Source organism: Panthera onca, chromosome F1 (assembly GCF_046562875.1).
Source record: "Panthera onca isolate mPanOnc1 chromosome F1, mPanOnc1 haplotype 2, whole genome shotgun sequence".
Taxonomy (NCBI): Eukaryota; Metazoa; Chordata; class Mammalia; order Carnivora; family Felidae; genus Panthera; species Panthera onca.
In genome coordinates, this window is record NC_138355.1 from 47,506,717 (window position 1) to 47,524,584 (window position 17,868).

At 41.8% G+C, this 17,868-nt stretch overlaps 1 protein-coding gene across 1 annotated transcript in view; it reads right to left on the reverse strand.

Moving 5' to 3' along the window:
* LOC132685821 (complement receptor type 1) overlaps positions 1 to 17,868 on the reverse strand; it is a 150,599-nt gene that overhangs the window by 27,211 nt on the left and 105,520 nt on the right. Inside the window, 7 exon segments of the mRNA XM_081791836.1 lie at positions 8,562 to 8,648; positions 9,164 to 9,247; positions 10,460 to 10,605; positions 11,560 to 11,950; positions 12,020 to 12,193; positions 12,888 to 13,097; positions 17,344 to 17,547. Coding sequence (XP_081647962.1) covers positions 8,562 to 8,648; positions 9,164 to 9,247; positions 10,460 to 10,605; positions 11,560 to 11,950; positions 12,020 to 12,193; positions 12,888 to 13,097; positions 17,344 to 17,547 — 1,296 coding nt within the window.

The window sequence follows — 17,868 nt, forward strand, 5'->3', positions numbered from 1 at the left end:
CCTTTAGGGGCACATTTAATAGCCGACACTGCTCACACTATGTCAGCTGCTCTTCTGCTAAAAGCTGTGATTAGAGCAGCAAAGCACTTGCTCCAAAAGGAAGTTGAAACACAGTTTGGGAATGTAAGGGATTACTAGATGCTCCGCCCATCAGAAACTTTTGCAAAGTAAAAGAAAAAAAAATCAATCACAAGCCCCAGCAATGCCAGAGTTGGAATCAGACTCCCACTGCACTCCCACTGAATGTTAACGCTGTGACCCACTTTTGTTTTTATAAACCCAGGCTGTTCTAAGTTGGAACATGTTCAGGTTCTTGGAATGTGCAAGGCAGTAACAGGTGATATACTTCGGATTTCATTAACTCTCTAATTATTCAAACCCATTCAGATCTATCGTGTGTAAACTTCAAAAGATAAAACAATAAAAGCACCTTTAAAAATCATTTACAGGGGTGTCTGGGTGGCATATTCGGTTAAGCATCCAACTTCAGCTCAGGTCATGATCTCCCAGCTCGTGGGTTCGAGCCTCAAGTCAGGCTTTGTGCTGACAGCTCAGAGCCTGGAGCCTGCTGCAGGTTCAGTCTCCCTCTTTCTCTGCCCTCCCCCCCACCAAATATAAATAAACATTAAAAAAATTTTAAAAGAAATCATTTACAGAGCTTGACGTTAGGCAACGCTTTCACAAACAAGACCCAGACAACGTGAGTGAACTTTGCCAAGAGTGCAGTGCTGGTTGATATTTGGGACCTGCTTTTCCCGCAAACCATGCACTTATTCTTTTTTTTTTTTTTTTTAGTTTATTTATCTTTATTTTTTTTCAATATATGAAATTTATTGTAAAATTGGTTTCCATACAACAGCCAGTGCTCATCCCAAAAGGTGCCCTCCTCAATACCCATCACTCACCCTTCCCTCCCTCCCACCCCCCATCAACCCTCAGTTTGTTCTCAGTTTTTAACAGTCTCCTATGCTTTGGCTCTCTCCCACTCTACACTCTTTTTTTTTTTTTTTTTTTTTTTTTTCCTTCCCGTCCTCCATGGGTTTCTGTTAAGTTTCTCAGGATCCACATAAGAGTGAAAACATATGGTATCTGTCTTTCTCTGTATGGCTTATTTCACTTAGCATCACACTCTCCAGTTCCATCCACGTTGCTACAAAGGGCCATATTTCGTTCTTTCTCATTGCCATGTAGTACTCCATTGTGTATATAAACCACAATTTCTTTATCCATTCATCAGTTGGTGGACATTTAGGCTCTTTCCATAATTTGGCTATTGTTGAGAGTGCTGCTATAAACATTGGGGTACAAGTGCCCCTATGCATCAGTACTCCTGTATCCCTTGGGTAAATTCCTAGCAGTGCTACTGCTGGGTCATAGGGTAGGTCTATTTTTAATTTTTTGAGGAACCTCCACACTGCTTTCCAGAGTGGCTGCACCAATTTGCATTCCCACCAACAGTGCAAGAGGGTTCCCGTTTCTCCACATCCTCGCCAGCATCTATAGTCTCCTGATTTGTTCATTTTGGCCACTCCGACTGGCGTGAGGTGATATCTGAGTGTGGTTTAGATTTGTATTTCCCTGATGAGGAGCGACGTTGAGCATCTTTTCATGTGCCTGTTGGCCATCCGGATGTCTTCTTGAGAGAAGTGTCTATTCATGTTTTCTGCCCATTTCTTCACTGGGTTATTTGTTTTTCGGGTGTGGAGTTTGGTGAGCTCTTTATAGATTTTGGATACTAGCCCTTTGTCTGATATGTCATTTGCAAATATCTTTTCCCATTCCACTGGTTGCCTTTTAGTTTTGTTGGTTGAAACAACTTTGCTGTTGAGAAGCTTTTTATCTTCATAAGGTCCCAGTAATTCATTTTTGCTTTTAATTCCCTTGCCTTTGGGGATGTGTCGAGTAAGAGATTGCTATGGCTGAGGTCAGAGAGGTCTTTTCCTGCTTTCTCCTCTAGGGTTTTGATGGTTTCCTGTCTCACATTCAGGTCCTTTATCCATTTTGAGTTTGTTTTTGTGAATGGTGTGAGAAAGTGGTCTAGTTTCAACCTTCTGCATGTTGCTGTCCAGTTCTCCCAGCACCATTTGTTGAAGAGACTGTCTTTTTTCCATTGGATGTTCTTTCCTGCTTTGTCAAAGATTAGTTGGCCATATGTTTGTGGGTCTAACTCCGGGGTTTCTATTCTATTCCACTGGTCTATGTGTCTGTTTTTGCCATGCACTTACTCTTTTAAGGACGTGTCACATACGTGTGTGAAACAACAGGATTACTCTCATTGGACACAAATGAGTTTAACAATTCAAAACTCAAGAAACTGGAATGCTGGATTGTTAAAACTCTATGTTGAAATACGATAAGCATGAAGAGAAGGGAAGCAAAGGGTCTGCTTAATCTCGAGAAGGTGAAGACGCCTCTGCAGCAGCACCGAGCTCAGGAAACCGCGCAGCATTAGGTCTCAGGGAAGCCCCGGTTGTCCCTTCAGTCAGCCCCTCTCGCCCTCCTCTCACCACACACAGGGTGACCCCTCTCCAGATCTCTGGGAACATGGAGTCCATTTGCCTGTCTGGTACTCTGCAGCAGCTGAGAGATCAGATCCTGAGTCTTTAGTATTCAGAGCCTTTCGTGAAAAACCGTGTGTCATTCAACCACGCTGTTGGGTTTAATTGCAGATCATTAATTCTTAGGGCGTGTAATGTTCAATTCTTTGAACATATCTCATTTTATTTGTGTGCCTGCCACTGGGCATCTGGGTGGATTCTCGTTTGCAGCTAACAGAAGTAGTGCCGCTATGAGCCTATTATGAGGTTTTGGTAAAGATAGGTCGTCATTCCTGATGAGTACATACTGAGGAGTGAAATGGTAGGACACGACGCGTGAATACGTTTACGTGTACCAGGTAACATCAGAGAGTTTTCCAAAAGGATTCTGCTAACTGGTGTGCCATCAGCAGTGTATACATTGCTCCAAATCCTCAACACACTTGATGTCTCCAATCTGTGCGATTTTAGCCATTCTGGTGAACACAGAGCAGTACTTCTTTGTGGCTTTAATATGCCTTTTCCCGATGACAAATGAAGTGGAGAACTCGCATGTAGCAACTGGTCATTTAGATATCCTCTTGGGTGAATTGTCTATTCAAGTCTTTGCTGCTGAGTTATCTGTCTTTTACTTACCTCATTGTGGGAATTCTTTCTATACTCTTTGTACATTCTTGGACATATGTACTATAAATATTTTCTCCATCGATGGGCTGTCTATTTGCTCAGTGTTACATGTTTTTTACTGAGCAGAATTTCTTCATTTTAAATTGAACAGTTAGATGTTTGGTTTTCATAGTTATGCTTGGGTGTAATTTTTTCAAACGTATTCTTCAAGCCTGCTTTGGAAGTTGGTAGCCAGCTTTGGAAGCTGGACACGTTTTCAGAGGGTTCAAACCACAAATTTAGGCTGAATTCACTGACACGTGTAAGCAGAAAAGAATTCTGGGTCACTAGTCGCCTTGCATGTCTATGGCTGTAGCCACAGCAGAGACAGTCCTTGTTAATGTCACGGGATAGAATCATTGCAATGGACAAAAAGAAAATATTTGGAGCTTACAACCAAAAATAATTTTCTTGGGGCACCTGTGGCTCAGTTGGTTAAGTATCCGAGTCTTGGTTTTGGCTCAGGTCATGATGTCACACAGTTCCTGAGTTCAATCCCCATCAGGCTCCACACTATGAATGTGAAGACTGCTTGGGATTCTCTCTCTCCCTCTCTCCCCCTCTCTGCCCCTTCTGCCCCTCCGCCCCCCCCCCCCCCCCCGGCACGTGCCTGTGCATGTACACTCACTCTCTCCCTCAAAATAAATAAATAAACTTAAAGAGGTTTTCTTAATTTTAATATTGAATTAAATTTAAAATTGTTTCCCGTTTGGATTAGTACCTTTCGTGTCGTATTTAAGACATCCTTGCCTAGTCCTAGGATGCAATAATGTTTTCCCCTAAAAGCACTGTTTTCTCTTTCACATTTGCAACTCATTTGATTTTGTGTATGGTATCGGTACTAAGAGCGACAGACATATTTTTAAAATACAGCTATCCAACTGTTCGGGCAATATTTCCTGAAAATATCACCTCCTTCCTACTACACTGCTTCACTCTGACTTTTGTCTTAAATCAGGCAACTGGTAATGTGTGAGTCTGTTTCTTAATGTCCTCAGTAAGCTCAGTGAGTTCACCAAGCTCATCACACCACAAAAGCTAGAAGTCCTGCTTTAATTTTTTAAAAGATTGTCTTCTATGGTGTCGATTTCTGGTAACTTGGGGTTCTTCTAGTTATCTTTTAAACTGATTTCTTGCTTAACTTTGTTTGGTCTGAGATGTACTCTCAATAATTCCAATCTTTTAAAATTTCATAAGATTAATACTGAAAACATATAAGGAACTCAACACCCAACAACAAGATATAAACTTAACACCCAAACAACAAATAATCCAGTTAAGAAACGGGCAGAAGACATGAATACGCCTTTTTCCGGAGAACACATCCAGATGGCTAACAGACACATAAAAAGATGCTCGACATCTCTCAACATCAGGGAAGTACAGCTCAAAACTACAATGACGTATCACCGCACACCTGTCGGATTGGCTAACATAAACAACACAGAAAACAACAGGTATTGGTGAAGATGTGGAGAGAGGGAAATCCTCTGGCAATGTTGGTGAGAATGCAAACTGGTGCAGCCACTCTGGGAAACAGTAGGGAGGTCTCTCAAAAAGTTAAAAATAGAATTACCCTACAATCTAGCAACTGTACTACTAGGTATCTACCCAAAGGATATAAAAATACTAATTCAAACGGATACATGCACCCCAATGTTTATAGTAGCAACAACAGCCAAATTAGGGAAATAGCCCAAATGTCTAGTGACTGATAAATGAATAAAGAGAGGGTGGCATACATATAACATAGACACATACATTCACATACGGTATACATATACATATACATAATGGAATACATATACATGTATGACGTACATATATATTTATAATACACACACACACACACACACACACACACACTGGAATATTTCCCAGCCATAAATAAAGAATGAAATCTTGCCATTTGCAATGACATGGATAGTGCTAGAGAGTATAATTGCTAAGTGACATAAATCAGTCACAGAAAGAAAAATATCATATGATTTCACTCATATGTGGAATTTAAGAAACAAAACATAGTGGGAAAAAGAAAAAGAAAAAAACAGACACTTAACTATAGAGAAAAACCTGTTGGTTACCAGAGGGCGGGGCGGGGGGGGGGGCGGGGGGGATGGAGATCTCCTCCATCCCCCCCACCAGCCCAAAGATTAGGAACACGACAGGGATGTCCACTCTCACCACTATTGTTTAACACAGTTGTGGAAGTCCTAGCTTCAGCAATCAGACAACAAAATGAAATAAAAGGCATCAAAACTGGCAAAGAAGAGGGAAACTTTCACTTTTTACAGAGGACATGATACTCTATATGGAAAACCCGAAAGACTCCACCAAAAGGCTGCTAAAACTGATACATAAAGGCAGCAAAGTCACAGGGTACAAAATCAATACACAGAAATCAGTTGCATTTCTATACACCAATAATGAATCAACAGAAAGAGAAATCAAGAAATTCATCCCATTTACAATTGCACCAAGAACCATAAAATACCTAGGAATAAACCTAATCAAAGATGTAAAAGACCTGTATGTTGAAAACTATAGTAAACTTATGAAGGAAATTGAACGAGACACAAAGAAATGGAAAAACATTCCATCCTCACGGATTAGAGGAATAAATACTGTTAAAATGTCAACACTACCCAAAGCAATCTACACATTCAATGCCATCCCAATCAAAATTGCACCGGCATTCTTCTCAGAGCAAATTTGTATGGAACCACAAAAGACCCTGAACAGCCCAAGTAATATTGAAAAAGAAAACCAAAGTGGGAGTCATTACAACCCCAGACTTTAGCCTCTACTGCAAAGCTGTCATCATCAAGACCAGGTATCGGCACAAAAACAGATACATAGACAAATGTAATACAGAACCCAGAATAAGACCCACAAGTGTATGGCCAACTAATCTTTGGCAAAGCAGGAGAGAATATTCAATGGAAAAAAGTCTCTTTAGCAAATGGTGCTGCAAGAACTGGATAGCAACACGTAGAAGAATGAAACTGGACCACTTGGTTACATCATACACAAAAATAAACTCAAAATGGGTGAAAGACCTAAATGTGAGACAGGAAACCATCAAAACCTTAGAGGAGAAAGCGGCCAACAACCTCTTTGACCTCAGTCGCAGCAATTTCTTGCTCAACACATCTCCAAAGGCAATGGAATTAAAAGCAAAAATGAACTACGGGGACCTCATCAAGATAAACACCTTCTGCACTGCAAAGGAAACGATCCACAAAATGAAAAGGCAACCAATGGAATGGGAGAAGATATCTGCAAATGACATATTGAATAAAGGATTAGTATCCAAAATCTATAAAGAACTTACCAAACTCAACACCTAAAAAACAAATAATCCAGTGAAGAAATGGGCAGCAAACATGAATAGACACTTTTCCCAAAGAAGACATCCAGATAGCCAACAGACACATGAAAAGATGCTCACCACCACTCATCATCAGGGAAATACAAATCAAAATACAAACTCACACCCATCAGCGTGGCTAAAATTAACAACTCAGGAAACAACAGATGCTGGCGAGGATGTGGAGAAATGGGAACCCTCTGGCACTGCTGGTGGGAATGCCAAGCGGTGCAGCCACTCTGGAAAATAATGTGGAGGTTCCTCAAAACATTAAAAATAGAACAACCCTACAACCCAGCAATAGCGCTACTAGGAATTTATCCAAAGGATACAGGAGTGCTGATTCATAGGGTTACATGGACCCCAATGTTTACAACAGAGCTTTCAACATACCCAAATCATGGAAAGAGCTTAAATGTCTACCAGCTGATGAATGGATAAGAGGAATATATATATATATATATATATATATATATATATATATATATATATATTCACTCGTGTGGAACTTGAGAAACTTAACAGAAGACCATTGGGGAAGGGAAGGGGAAAAAATAGTTACAAACAAAGAGTGAGGGAGGCAAACCATTAGAGACTCTTAAATACAGAGATCAAATGGAGGGTTGATGGGAGGGGGCTGGGGAAAGGGGAAAATGGGTGATGGGCATTGAGGAGGGCAACTGTTGGCATGAGCACTGGGTATTGTATGTAAGCAATCAACGATGGGAATCTACCCCCAAAACCAAGAGCACACGGTACACGCTGTATGTTAGCCAATTTGACAACAAATTACATTAAGAAAAAAAAAAGATACTGTTTGTGATGAAGACACACTGGAGGTGACCACAAGGTCCACTCGGAGAGGACCTCTTCCATCACCACACAGCAGGGAAGAAGGCTCAGCGTCCCTGAGCTTGCTGACCTGGAAAATGTCCCCACGATCTTAAGTGAAAAAACAATACAGATAAAGCATAATTCCATTTGGTTGTATTTTTAACCATACACAACAAAACTGTACGTTTTCATAAGCACACATTTACGTGTATTCAAGAAGGCTGACGAGGATGTATGCATCAAATGCTACGGTTACTTCTAGGAGAAAAGGTTTGTGAGGTGAGGGGGCTTTGGATTTCTCGGAACTGTTCCTATGAATACTTCCTAATTTATGTTTAAAGGCTGAACAACTCTGTAAAAATACACTACAAATCACCGAAATGTACCTTTGGAGTTAGTGGATTTTGTAGTATGTAAAATATATCTCAAGAAAACTATCAAAATAACTTAGGAGCATCTGGGTGGCTCAGTCACTTAAGCGTCTGACTCTTGGTTACAGCTCAGGTCATGATCCCGGGGCACATGGATTGAGTCCCATGCTGGGGGATTCTCTCTCTCGCTCTCTCTCTGCCTCTGCCCACTGACATCCTCTCCTTTTCAAAAATAAATAATGAAAAACAGAATTAAAAGAGAGGACGATGATGTAGATGATGAAGAAAAAGGTGTTAAGGCAATGAAAGACCAAGAAAGACCAAGAAAATGTCACAGACCAGAGACTAAGACAACATTTACATGCAAAGTGGTACGGAAAGACATTTCATGGAAAAACTGGGGGAATATGAAGAAAGTCTACAATTGTATTCATAGGACTGTGCCAATGTTAATTCCTTACTTTTGATACCTGTACTCTGGTTATAAAAAACGTTATCGTTACAGGAAGCTGGATAAGAACTCTACACTATCTTTGCAACTCTTCCGTAAATGTAAAATTACTAGAAAAAAAAAAATCAGCAGCAGCAAATACACTTGGCCCAGATATAAAGACACCTCCACAGGCTCACTGCCAAGGCCACAGTGGCCCACCCCAGAAAAACCTGTTTGTTTTTTTCTCGTGTAATCCTTTATTCATATGCATTGGAAGCTGTCATTTCTCAAATCTTTCCCCAGTTTTACCCAAGCTTTTCCCCCAAAGGCACAGCGGACTGACACAGTACCTGTTCCCCAGCAAGGCAATGGCACAGAGGTCACCCTTCTGTACCTGAGGCAGACCAGCAGGGGGCACCACGAGTCCTGGCAGCATCAAATCTGCAGCAAACAAAACAAAAGCATCACAACCTGTATTCTGCCTCTAAACAATTCCAAGTTCTACTTCATCATTTATTCATTCACTCAACCTACAAACCTTTATCAGGTATCAGCTAGGTTATTCATAATGAAAATTAAAAGACGGCAACCCGAGTATCACACCATTTCCCTAGGGGGGCTAGTGGTCCAACTGAAGCACCAAGGCCAGTTCCATGACCTATCTTATTCTGGTTTCCTAAATTTAGCTTACTGACTTAAAGGACAGCATATGGCAGTTCACAAACTGTTTTCTCATTGAAGTACAAAGTACAGGGCTGATTGAAGCCTTTCAACAGCGTCGTAGAGGCCCAGGGACCTCACAGAAGCAGTCAAGAGAGAGATGAAACGCAAACGGGGGAAAAATTCCATTTTTCAACCATATGAACCCAGGAAGTGGGTACATTTATTGGAGTAGTCGGTCCTTCCTAAGCGGGTTTCAGTCGATAGCCAGAATATAGGGAAATCTTCTTACCTGCTCCCCCCATCAGTTTTTCAAGCACCGGAGGCCACGTCGTGAAAGCTGGGAGAAGGTCAGGATAGGACCACAAGGCATGCACTGCCCAAAAAAAGACACAGATTTATTGCCAAAAAGTCAATCCCCTGGGGCACTGGCAAAGCCAAACGCGAAGGCCACTTTAATTCAGGGACAGTAAAGGAACTCAGCTCAAAGCTAGAGAAGAGGCTGTGAGGCCCAAAGAGGGTTCATTCTGGTTTGTTTTGTTTTTAATTTAAACTTATTTATTTAAATTCATGTTAGTTAACATACACCGTAGCGCTGGTTTCAAGGGGTTTCATTCTAAGGCAGATTCTTAAAAACCTGGATGTCACCTGAGACTGGGAGGCCCCATCATTCCACCTGATTGTAGCTGCAGAAATGCGCACAGCAGGTAAAAGCGGGGACAAAGACCCAAGGAGGATTCCATTTGTGACCTCAGAAACAAGTAGACTAAGAACAGGGCACCAGCCTGTAAACAATTTGGAAATTTCCGCATGTTTATTATTTGTATTCCCTCTGTTTTCATAGTGATTAGTGGTAAAAACCCTTAGATCAAAAAGCGCCCGTGTCCATACAGCAGCAAAGTGGGGTGGGGGCAGCAGCGGCCCAAGGAGACCGCCCTACGCTGCTGTAGCCCAGCTTAGGGCAAGAAAAGCCCCAGTGACAAAGCAGGTGTCAGCAGCTAGAGACAAAAGGACCCTAGATGTCTGAGATCTGTCACAAGGAGAGAAACCAAAGGATCCTGAGAGCCAGACAGAGCCGAAGGAAGAATCCCTGGGGGGTATCTCGATGGGAGTACATCACTAAGACAGCTGGGTACGTGGTTTCATTAACCCAGCTTCTTTCCCATCACAGGATCTTTTCAGTCTCTAAAGAAAATCCTGCTAGTCATCCTTTTAGACGTATTTCTTACATGTTCTGAAATGCCACCCTTTTCGAGACCCCTGCTCCATCCCTAGTTAACCCACTAGGAACTACTATTCCTTCATCTCAGAGTATCTCTTGGCAACCACGCTCTTTCTGTATTGGCCCTTTCATTCTCCCTCCTACGGCAGTAAGTTTCAACCTTGAAAGACCCAATTCTAGGGACACTGGGCCCGAAACGATTCTTAGGGATGGTACGTACTGAGAGATTTGGCACTTACTGTTTTGAGTAAGACAGGTGAATGAAAGAAATAAGGAGAAACGGATGCCAGGCAAGGATTACAGTAATGGCCATGTCCATCCTGTTGCCATACAGATTTTTCTCCACTTCGAACAGGATGGGGTTACCACCGCTCACGTACACGGTCACTGCATCCCCTCTGTGAGCATACAGTTTCACAATGTTGAGCTCCTCCTTTCCAGGTACCAACACAGGGACCTGATCTGTTCCTAGAGTGGGGAAAGCAGCCATCACATCAGCCCGAAGCTTTCTCCTGCAGAAAGCAAACCAATGAGTGGTATGAATCGTGCCTGGATGCATTTTGAGAAATGCAAAGGATTCGGGAGGACTTACTATCAAATCAAAGGGCCAAGGAAAAACTGCTTTATGATGCCCTACTCTCCTACACTCTTCCAAAACATCCTATTCTCTTTCACATCCCATGTCTCCTCTATTGTCACATATTCTTGGGGCCAAGACTTTCCATTTTACGAAGAAAGAGGGAAACTGCAGTAACCAAGTTAGCCTGACTGGAAATTCAGCCCTGCCTTCCTGCCTCTATGCCTAGCCCTCGCACCCACTCCCTTCTCTATATGCTTGGCAAACCTGTCCCGATGCTTAAAAAGCTATACCAGGGCACCAAGAGTGACAACTATAGAACACGGGGTCCAAAATTCGCAACGTGCTATCTGCGTTTGCGACACTGTCTGAACAGATACAGGTCTCCTCAAAACATGTCCCGTAATTCTCCCTCACCTCTCCCTCCATCTGTCTGTCTCTCCTGCCAGAAGTAATCACTAGACACTGTTCCTCCTATCGTTGTAGTTCCCGGTTCCCCATCTGATTTCTCCTCAGGGACTTAAGCTCTTAGGAGAGTGGCACCCTGTCTGTCTGTCTTTCTTCCTTCCTTCTTTCCTCTCTTTCTTTTTTGGCGCCCTCCGCAATACCTTCTATAGATCGCAGTCAGTAAGCGCCGATCGAAGTACGTTTTCCTTTAAACGAACGACAATATCCAAAAGATAGCCTGGGAGATAAATCAGGCCTCCTCTCCCTCTTCACCCTCAAAACATGTCTATTCCAGCCTGGTCCCCTGGGGTCCCTTCCCCCGCTGGACCCCTCGGCCTCCACCCCGGGTCGGCTGAGCTAGTCCAAAAGGGCTGTGGGCCAGCCGGGATGGAGAAATGGCTGGGTGTCCTGGTGGGCGGAACAGGGCCCTTCTCTCCCTCACCTGTCCGACCCCTTGATGGCCGTGTTGGACTTGACCCGAAAGGCCTTGGCAACCATGTCTGCTGGAGTGGCCTGGGGAAGAGAAGGAGAGCACAGACGCCAGGGGCCGTCAGGAACGCGACAACGCGGCACCGTCCCGACCCGCAGCCCTGGGGGCAGCCATGCTGGGGCCCGGCCGGGAAAGAGGCCCGGCTGGAAACCCGGGCCGCGCAGCTTCGCGGCTTTGGCCGCTGCCGAGACCGCGGCCGCCCCTACTGACAGGACCCGGAACTGAAGCAGGGAGGGCGGGGCCCGGGGAAGGCGGGGCGGATTCCCGCTCCGGCCCTGCGCCTGCGCGACTGGCTGGCTCCTGCACGCCTGCAGGGGTCCCGCGGTGGCTAAGGTGCCTCTGTCTATTGCCGCTCAGTAGGCGTTAGGGCGTCTTGACTTCCCTTCAGTTTAATTCAGCCCCACAGAAGTACGTGACCGTTGTGTTTTATTCGTTTCGTAGCCCTCTCGAATGGTTTTCTTAAGGGCTTTGTTTGTCTTTGCATTTAATTGCACGCTAGGAAGTCTCCGAATTTTCTCTTTTGTTTTAAATTTACATGGGGTGATAGCAATACGGGGAATCCGCCCTCGTCCAAGGTTTGCGCCTCCTGTTATGAGTAAAAACACTACAAACAATCTTCCAATCTGTTTTAATATATTTTTGACCACCTGTAGGTTACTTTTGCAAAGCGTTATTGCATTTTGCGTCAGGTGTTATTTGGGGGAGCGGAGGGGTTTCCAAAACTAATTAAATTATTCACGTTGTTTAATAGAAAAAAAAAAAAAATCTGTAAGCCAGATTAGGGTCAGGTTATGGCTTGGCTTCTCCCTAGCAATGTGATCCTGAGCCAACGACTTATTCTTTCTAAAACCCTTGAATTCTCTGAAAGATGTGCATGGAGTACCTATGTCATAGGGTTTCCATGAGAAACGATTGAAGTAATGAGTGTGATGTGCTACACAGTGTTTTGCAAATTTCCAGTCATATCTTTCAAAATTCTGACAGGTGTGAAGTTTTGGGTTTCCCTGAAAGGGACTGCTGTGTGCCCTGGAGGCATGGATTTAAAGACCTGGGGTCTTGGCTCCTACTAGGTTAATTTTTGCGCATGGGAACGGTTAAGGGCAGAGTGTCCATCCACCAGGAAATAAATACTAATTGCTCGTTCGCTGACACAGTTACACAAAGGAGGATTTCACACTGCGCGTCCAAAGATTAGGTCTCCCAGTGTCTGCCCGCCACCAGGATTCGTACAAGGGCCCCTAACGTGGCCTGGGGCCAGGCGCAACTTGGGCTCCTCCTACCCTTCTGACCCAGGAGGCCTTTATTCTCAAGCACCCCAGCGACAAGGCCAAGGTCAGAGGAGCCCAGAGGAGGGCAGTGCCAGACAGCCTTTTCCCTTCTGGCTCCCAACGCAGCCACATGTGGGGACGCTTGATCCAGACTGTGCTGTTGACCAGTGTCTACCGCAGCACAGCTACTGAGGCAGCCTCTGTGCAGGGAGCTGAGGAAGGCTAGTCAAGAGAAGATTAGAATAATAAATACGAAAACAGCAAGGTACAGATAAATGTGTAAAATCACCTCCCTTCTATATATTGAAAAAAGGAGATTAATAAACACTGGGAGGATGACAGAAACTAATAAAAATATAACTTTATTAAATGAGGAACAGATAAATGATGGAAAAAGCTTACTCTTCACAGAGCCTTGTCATGTGACTTTGACTTTTTTTTTTTAATTTTTTTTTTCAACGTTTTTTAATTTATTTTTGGGACAGAGAGAGACAGAACATGAACGGGGGAGGGGCAGAGAGAGAGGGAGACACAGAATCCGAAACAGGCTCCAGGCTCCGAGCCATCAGCCCAGAGCCCGACGCGGGGCCCGAACTCACGGACCGCGAGATCGTGACCTGGCTGAAGTCGGACGCTTAACCGACTGCGCCACCCAGGCGCCCCGTGACTTCGACTTTTGAAACATGTAGCTGTTTTTCATATCTAAAAAGTTTAGCTTAATAGAGAAAGAAGCATGATTTAAAATTAAAATATGAATGCAAATAAATGGAAAACTGTATTAAGTTGGGAAGTGAACCAGAAGGTTCAGAAACCTTCAGGATTATTTGAAGTCATTTTGGAAGAGAGTACTTACATTCAGAGTTGAACATCCCGGGACAAAATCAATGCCAAGACATTGTAACCTTCATTCAGTAGGTTACCTGGTAGTAGTAATGTTTGCATTAAACTTTTTATATTATTTTTGCAAATATTGAAATATAAGAATATGTGAGTAAAGAGAAGAGACAGAAAATGTACTAGAAAGTTTTTAACCCTGTGTTATTAAACTTGAATTGTAAGATCCAATAGGAGCAAATGAATTTTAAATTTCACTTCTATTTCAGTCTTCTGACAAGCAAAAAGACATTTAAAGACGTTTCCACAGTGTTGAACATTTCTATTTCAGCATAATTCTCTTCACAGCTTGGGTTCTAAACACTATTTCCCAGTAAAAGGAATCAGACCCCTTTGGAAAGGTGTATGCTTACAGGCGTTGGGCAGGGAAATACCCAGCGAGCCTGGAACATCATGTTGTCTTAAGAAATGCTCAAAGAATGATGGGGTATAACAAAGCAATCAGCAGCTAGTTTCAAGAGGCTCTCAACTAGCCAAATTTGGCATACTTTGAGTTTCAAAGACAATGCCTAGAATTAATTATGACAAATTGAATAAATAACAATTCAGGAATCCATGCTGATTATTTATCTATCTATCTATCTATCTATCTATTTATTTATTTATTATTGTGAGAGAGAGAGGAGAGCTCGGTGGGGAGAGTGGGGCAAATGGAAAGAGAGAAAGAATCTTAAGCAGGCTCCCCACTCAGCACACAGCCCAGAGCTCGAGCCCTGGGCTCGATCCCATGACCTGAGCCAAAATCCTGTTGGATGCTCCACTGACTGAGCCACCCAGGTGCCCCGGTGATACATTAAAAAATATACATATATATATATGGGGCGCCCGGGTGGCTCAGTCGGTTGAGCATCTGTCTTCAGCTCAGGTCATGATCTTCCCGCTCTGAGTTCACGTCCCGCGTTGGGCTGTGGGCTGACAGCTCAGAGCCTGGAGCCTGCTTCAGATTCTGTGTCTCCCCCTCTCTCTGCCCCAACCCACTCGTATTCTGTTTCTGTCTCTCTCAAAAATAAACAAACATTAAAAAAAAATTTAAAAAATGTGTATATATGTAAAGCTATCAGAAGGTCACTATTATCAAGTTCTTATTCTAAAATATTCCTATTTAGTACCAAGGGCACAATAGTTGGATTCTAAACACTATTTCCCAGTAAAAAGAATCACGGGTGCCTGGGTGGCTCAGTTTGTTAAGTGTCTGACCTCCACTCAGGTCACAATCCCGTGGTTCACGGGTTCAAGCCCTGCGTCTGGCTCTGTGCTGACACCTCAGAGCCTGGAGCCTGTTTTAGATTCTGTGTCTCCCTCTCTCTCTGCCCCTCCCCCACTCATGCCCTATCTCTCTCTCTCTCTCTCTCTCTCTCCCAAAAATAAATAAACATTAAAAAAAAGATTCAGACCTTTTTGGAAACATGTATGCTCTCAGGTATTGGGCAGGGAAGTATACAGCAAGCTTGGAACATCATGTTGTACTAAAGAGAAAAGAAATGCTCAAAGAATAATGGGGTACAACAAGGCAATAAGGAGCTCATTTCAAGAGGCTCTCACTAGCCAAATTTGGGATAATTTGAGCTTCAGAAATAATGACTATATTTAATTGTGACAGTTGAATAAATAAAAATTCATGAATTCATGCTGATACATTTATTATTTTTTATTTTTTAATTAATTAATTAATTAATTATTATTATTTTATTTTTTTGAGAGTGCAAACTCAATGGGTGGAAGAGGGGCAAAGGGAGAGAGAGCAAGAATCTTAAACAGGCTCCACACTCAGCACAGAGGCTGAGCTGGAGCCCAGGGCTCAATCCCATGACCCTGGGATCATGAACTGAGCCAAAATCTAGTCAGATGCTCAACCAACTGAGCTACCCAGGCTCCCCACTGATACAACTTTTAAAAAAAGAAAAAGAAAAAGAAAGAATATCTCTAAAGCCATCAGAAGGTGGCTTTATCAAGTCCTTACTCCAAAAATTGGAAATTAAAGAGCAAATATAAAGATTTACCAAATCTTTTTAGGTAAAAGTATTAAGGAGTTGGCAAATCAGCACTCATCTTTACATGGGAATGGCAATAAATGCAGAAAAATATTAGAATTAATCTTAAAATTTACTATTTCGCAGCCAAAAATGAAAATAATTGGTTATAGGCCATATTGGTTACAAGGCAAGTGTCGTACATACATTCCACAGGCTTTGGGTGAAAGGTTCTGGAGAAATAGTATATACACCAATATTGACAGCAAAGATAACTTGTGGAGAGTAACAATATTCCTTTAAATGTGAGAAAACTGACTGTCATTTGTGATTCAGATTTAGATAAATCGGCTCCAGCAGAGACAGCCTGGTTTCTCATTCTGAGAATACCACTTGATTTGATGCAAATGAAGGAAGAAGATATCACCTTAAGATACTTTTACCTTGGATGAGCACTGGGTGTTGTATGGAAACCAATTTGACAATAAATTTCATATATTAAAAAAAAATACTTTTACCTTGATTATATCTTTATTTTCATCCTAAAAATTTCATGTTTTTGTAGAAGTTAAAAATGTTTTCGGTCAACTGATTTTAACTGTTTATGTTGTTTGAAATGTATGAATTTAAAAATTGCATTTCAGACTCTTGTGGTTGAATGTGTTCAAAACTCTCTATACCAACAAAATCGTGGAGATGTCATTAGATTTGAACATCTTTACCAAAGAGGTCTTCATAGTTCTCAACATGTATTGCCTTACTTTATCTTTATTTTAAAACAACATATTCTTGTGGTTCAAAGGTGATGTATAGTAAAGACAGATACAATGGAGAATGCAGGTTAGTATTAAGAAGTTAAACAGCTACTCTTAACCCTAGTTTCTCTAAATTCTGCTGTCAATTTTTTATTGTGCTTCCTGACAATCTTTGTTTTATAAATATTTATTCAGTGTTCAAAGCACACTGTGTGTGTGTTTACACTTGACATCAGATTTTTTGTTACTTTTCATGTCATGTTATCATAGTTATGTACCCAGTTCGATTCTAATCTCCCTTTATTCTTTCTTTAATTTTCATTGTGCTAGAGAGTTATCTTGTAGGAGATCATGTATTCCATTCTTTTTTTGGTATATCTTTCTTTTGATAGATAAGCAAAAGTAAGTAATAACTACTTACATCGTGTTAACATAGGTATGACGTAGTTAGGTTTTGAAGTGTTTTTGAAGTGAAACTATTTTGAAGATGGAAAAGCCTTTTCTCCCATTTCCTCCAAAACGGACGGTCTCAGGAAGCCTCAGAAGTTACCGAGGAAGATTTGAGAAAGGTAGGAGAAAGATGCATAGAAGTCGTCACTGAAGTGATTGAATCTCATTTCTTGTCATAGATATTTTTTTAATAGGACACAAAGCATTTTGGTTTGCCAAGTTTTAATGAAGTGCTTTTAAGAAGTGATTTATTCACTTCTCAGATTATAATCACATCATCCATGAAATATTTAACACAGATTCTGATATGAATATAAAGGAGTTTAACAATACCTGACAAAATAAGCATGAAAAATTTGAATAAATGTACATGTTTTAATTTTAGGACTGCATCTTAACCATTGCTTTTTACACAAACAGGATAGGTCAGTTTCCCGTCCCAACAGGTTGCTCGGAATGTTTGTTGTGATGTCTGTCTACGATATCCAGAATTACATTGAAATTGAACAGTTTCCCTTGTTTGGAAATATCTCTTTCTCTTAGAAGACCATCCTAATTGTATGTTATGTTTTCTCATGGTTTCTTCTGATACTATACAAACATCTGAAGATTTAAAAAAAATGAACATAAGCATTAAGTAGTAAACAAATATTTTCCACAGAATTTCAGACTTTCAAAGTAGAATTGTCTGCACTGGTCCAGGGCTTTGTTCTCAAAACCTTTTCCAACCAGTTCATTGACAATCCATCACATAGATGTAAATCATTTTAAATGATTAACGATGTAAAAATGAGGTACTGTGTTTAAGGTGTGCTAATTAAATGTTATAATGAAAGATGCATCATGTCAATAACAATAGGAAGAGCTTTCATTAAAGAATATTTTGGTGCTGTGGTTGCTTGACTAAGACCTTTTTTCTAATTT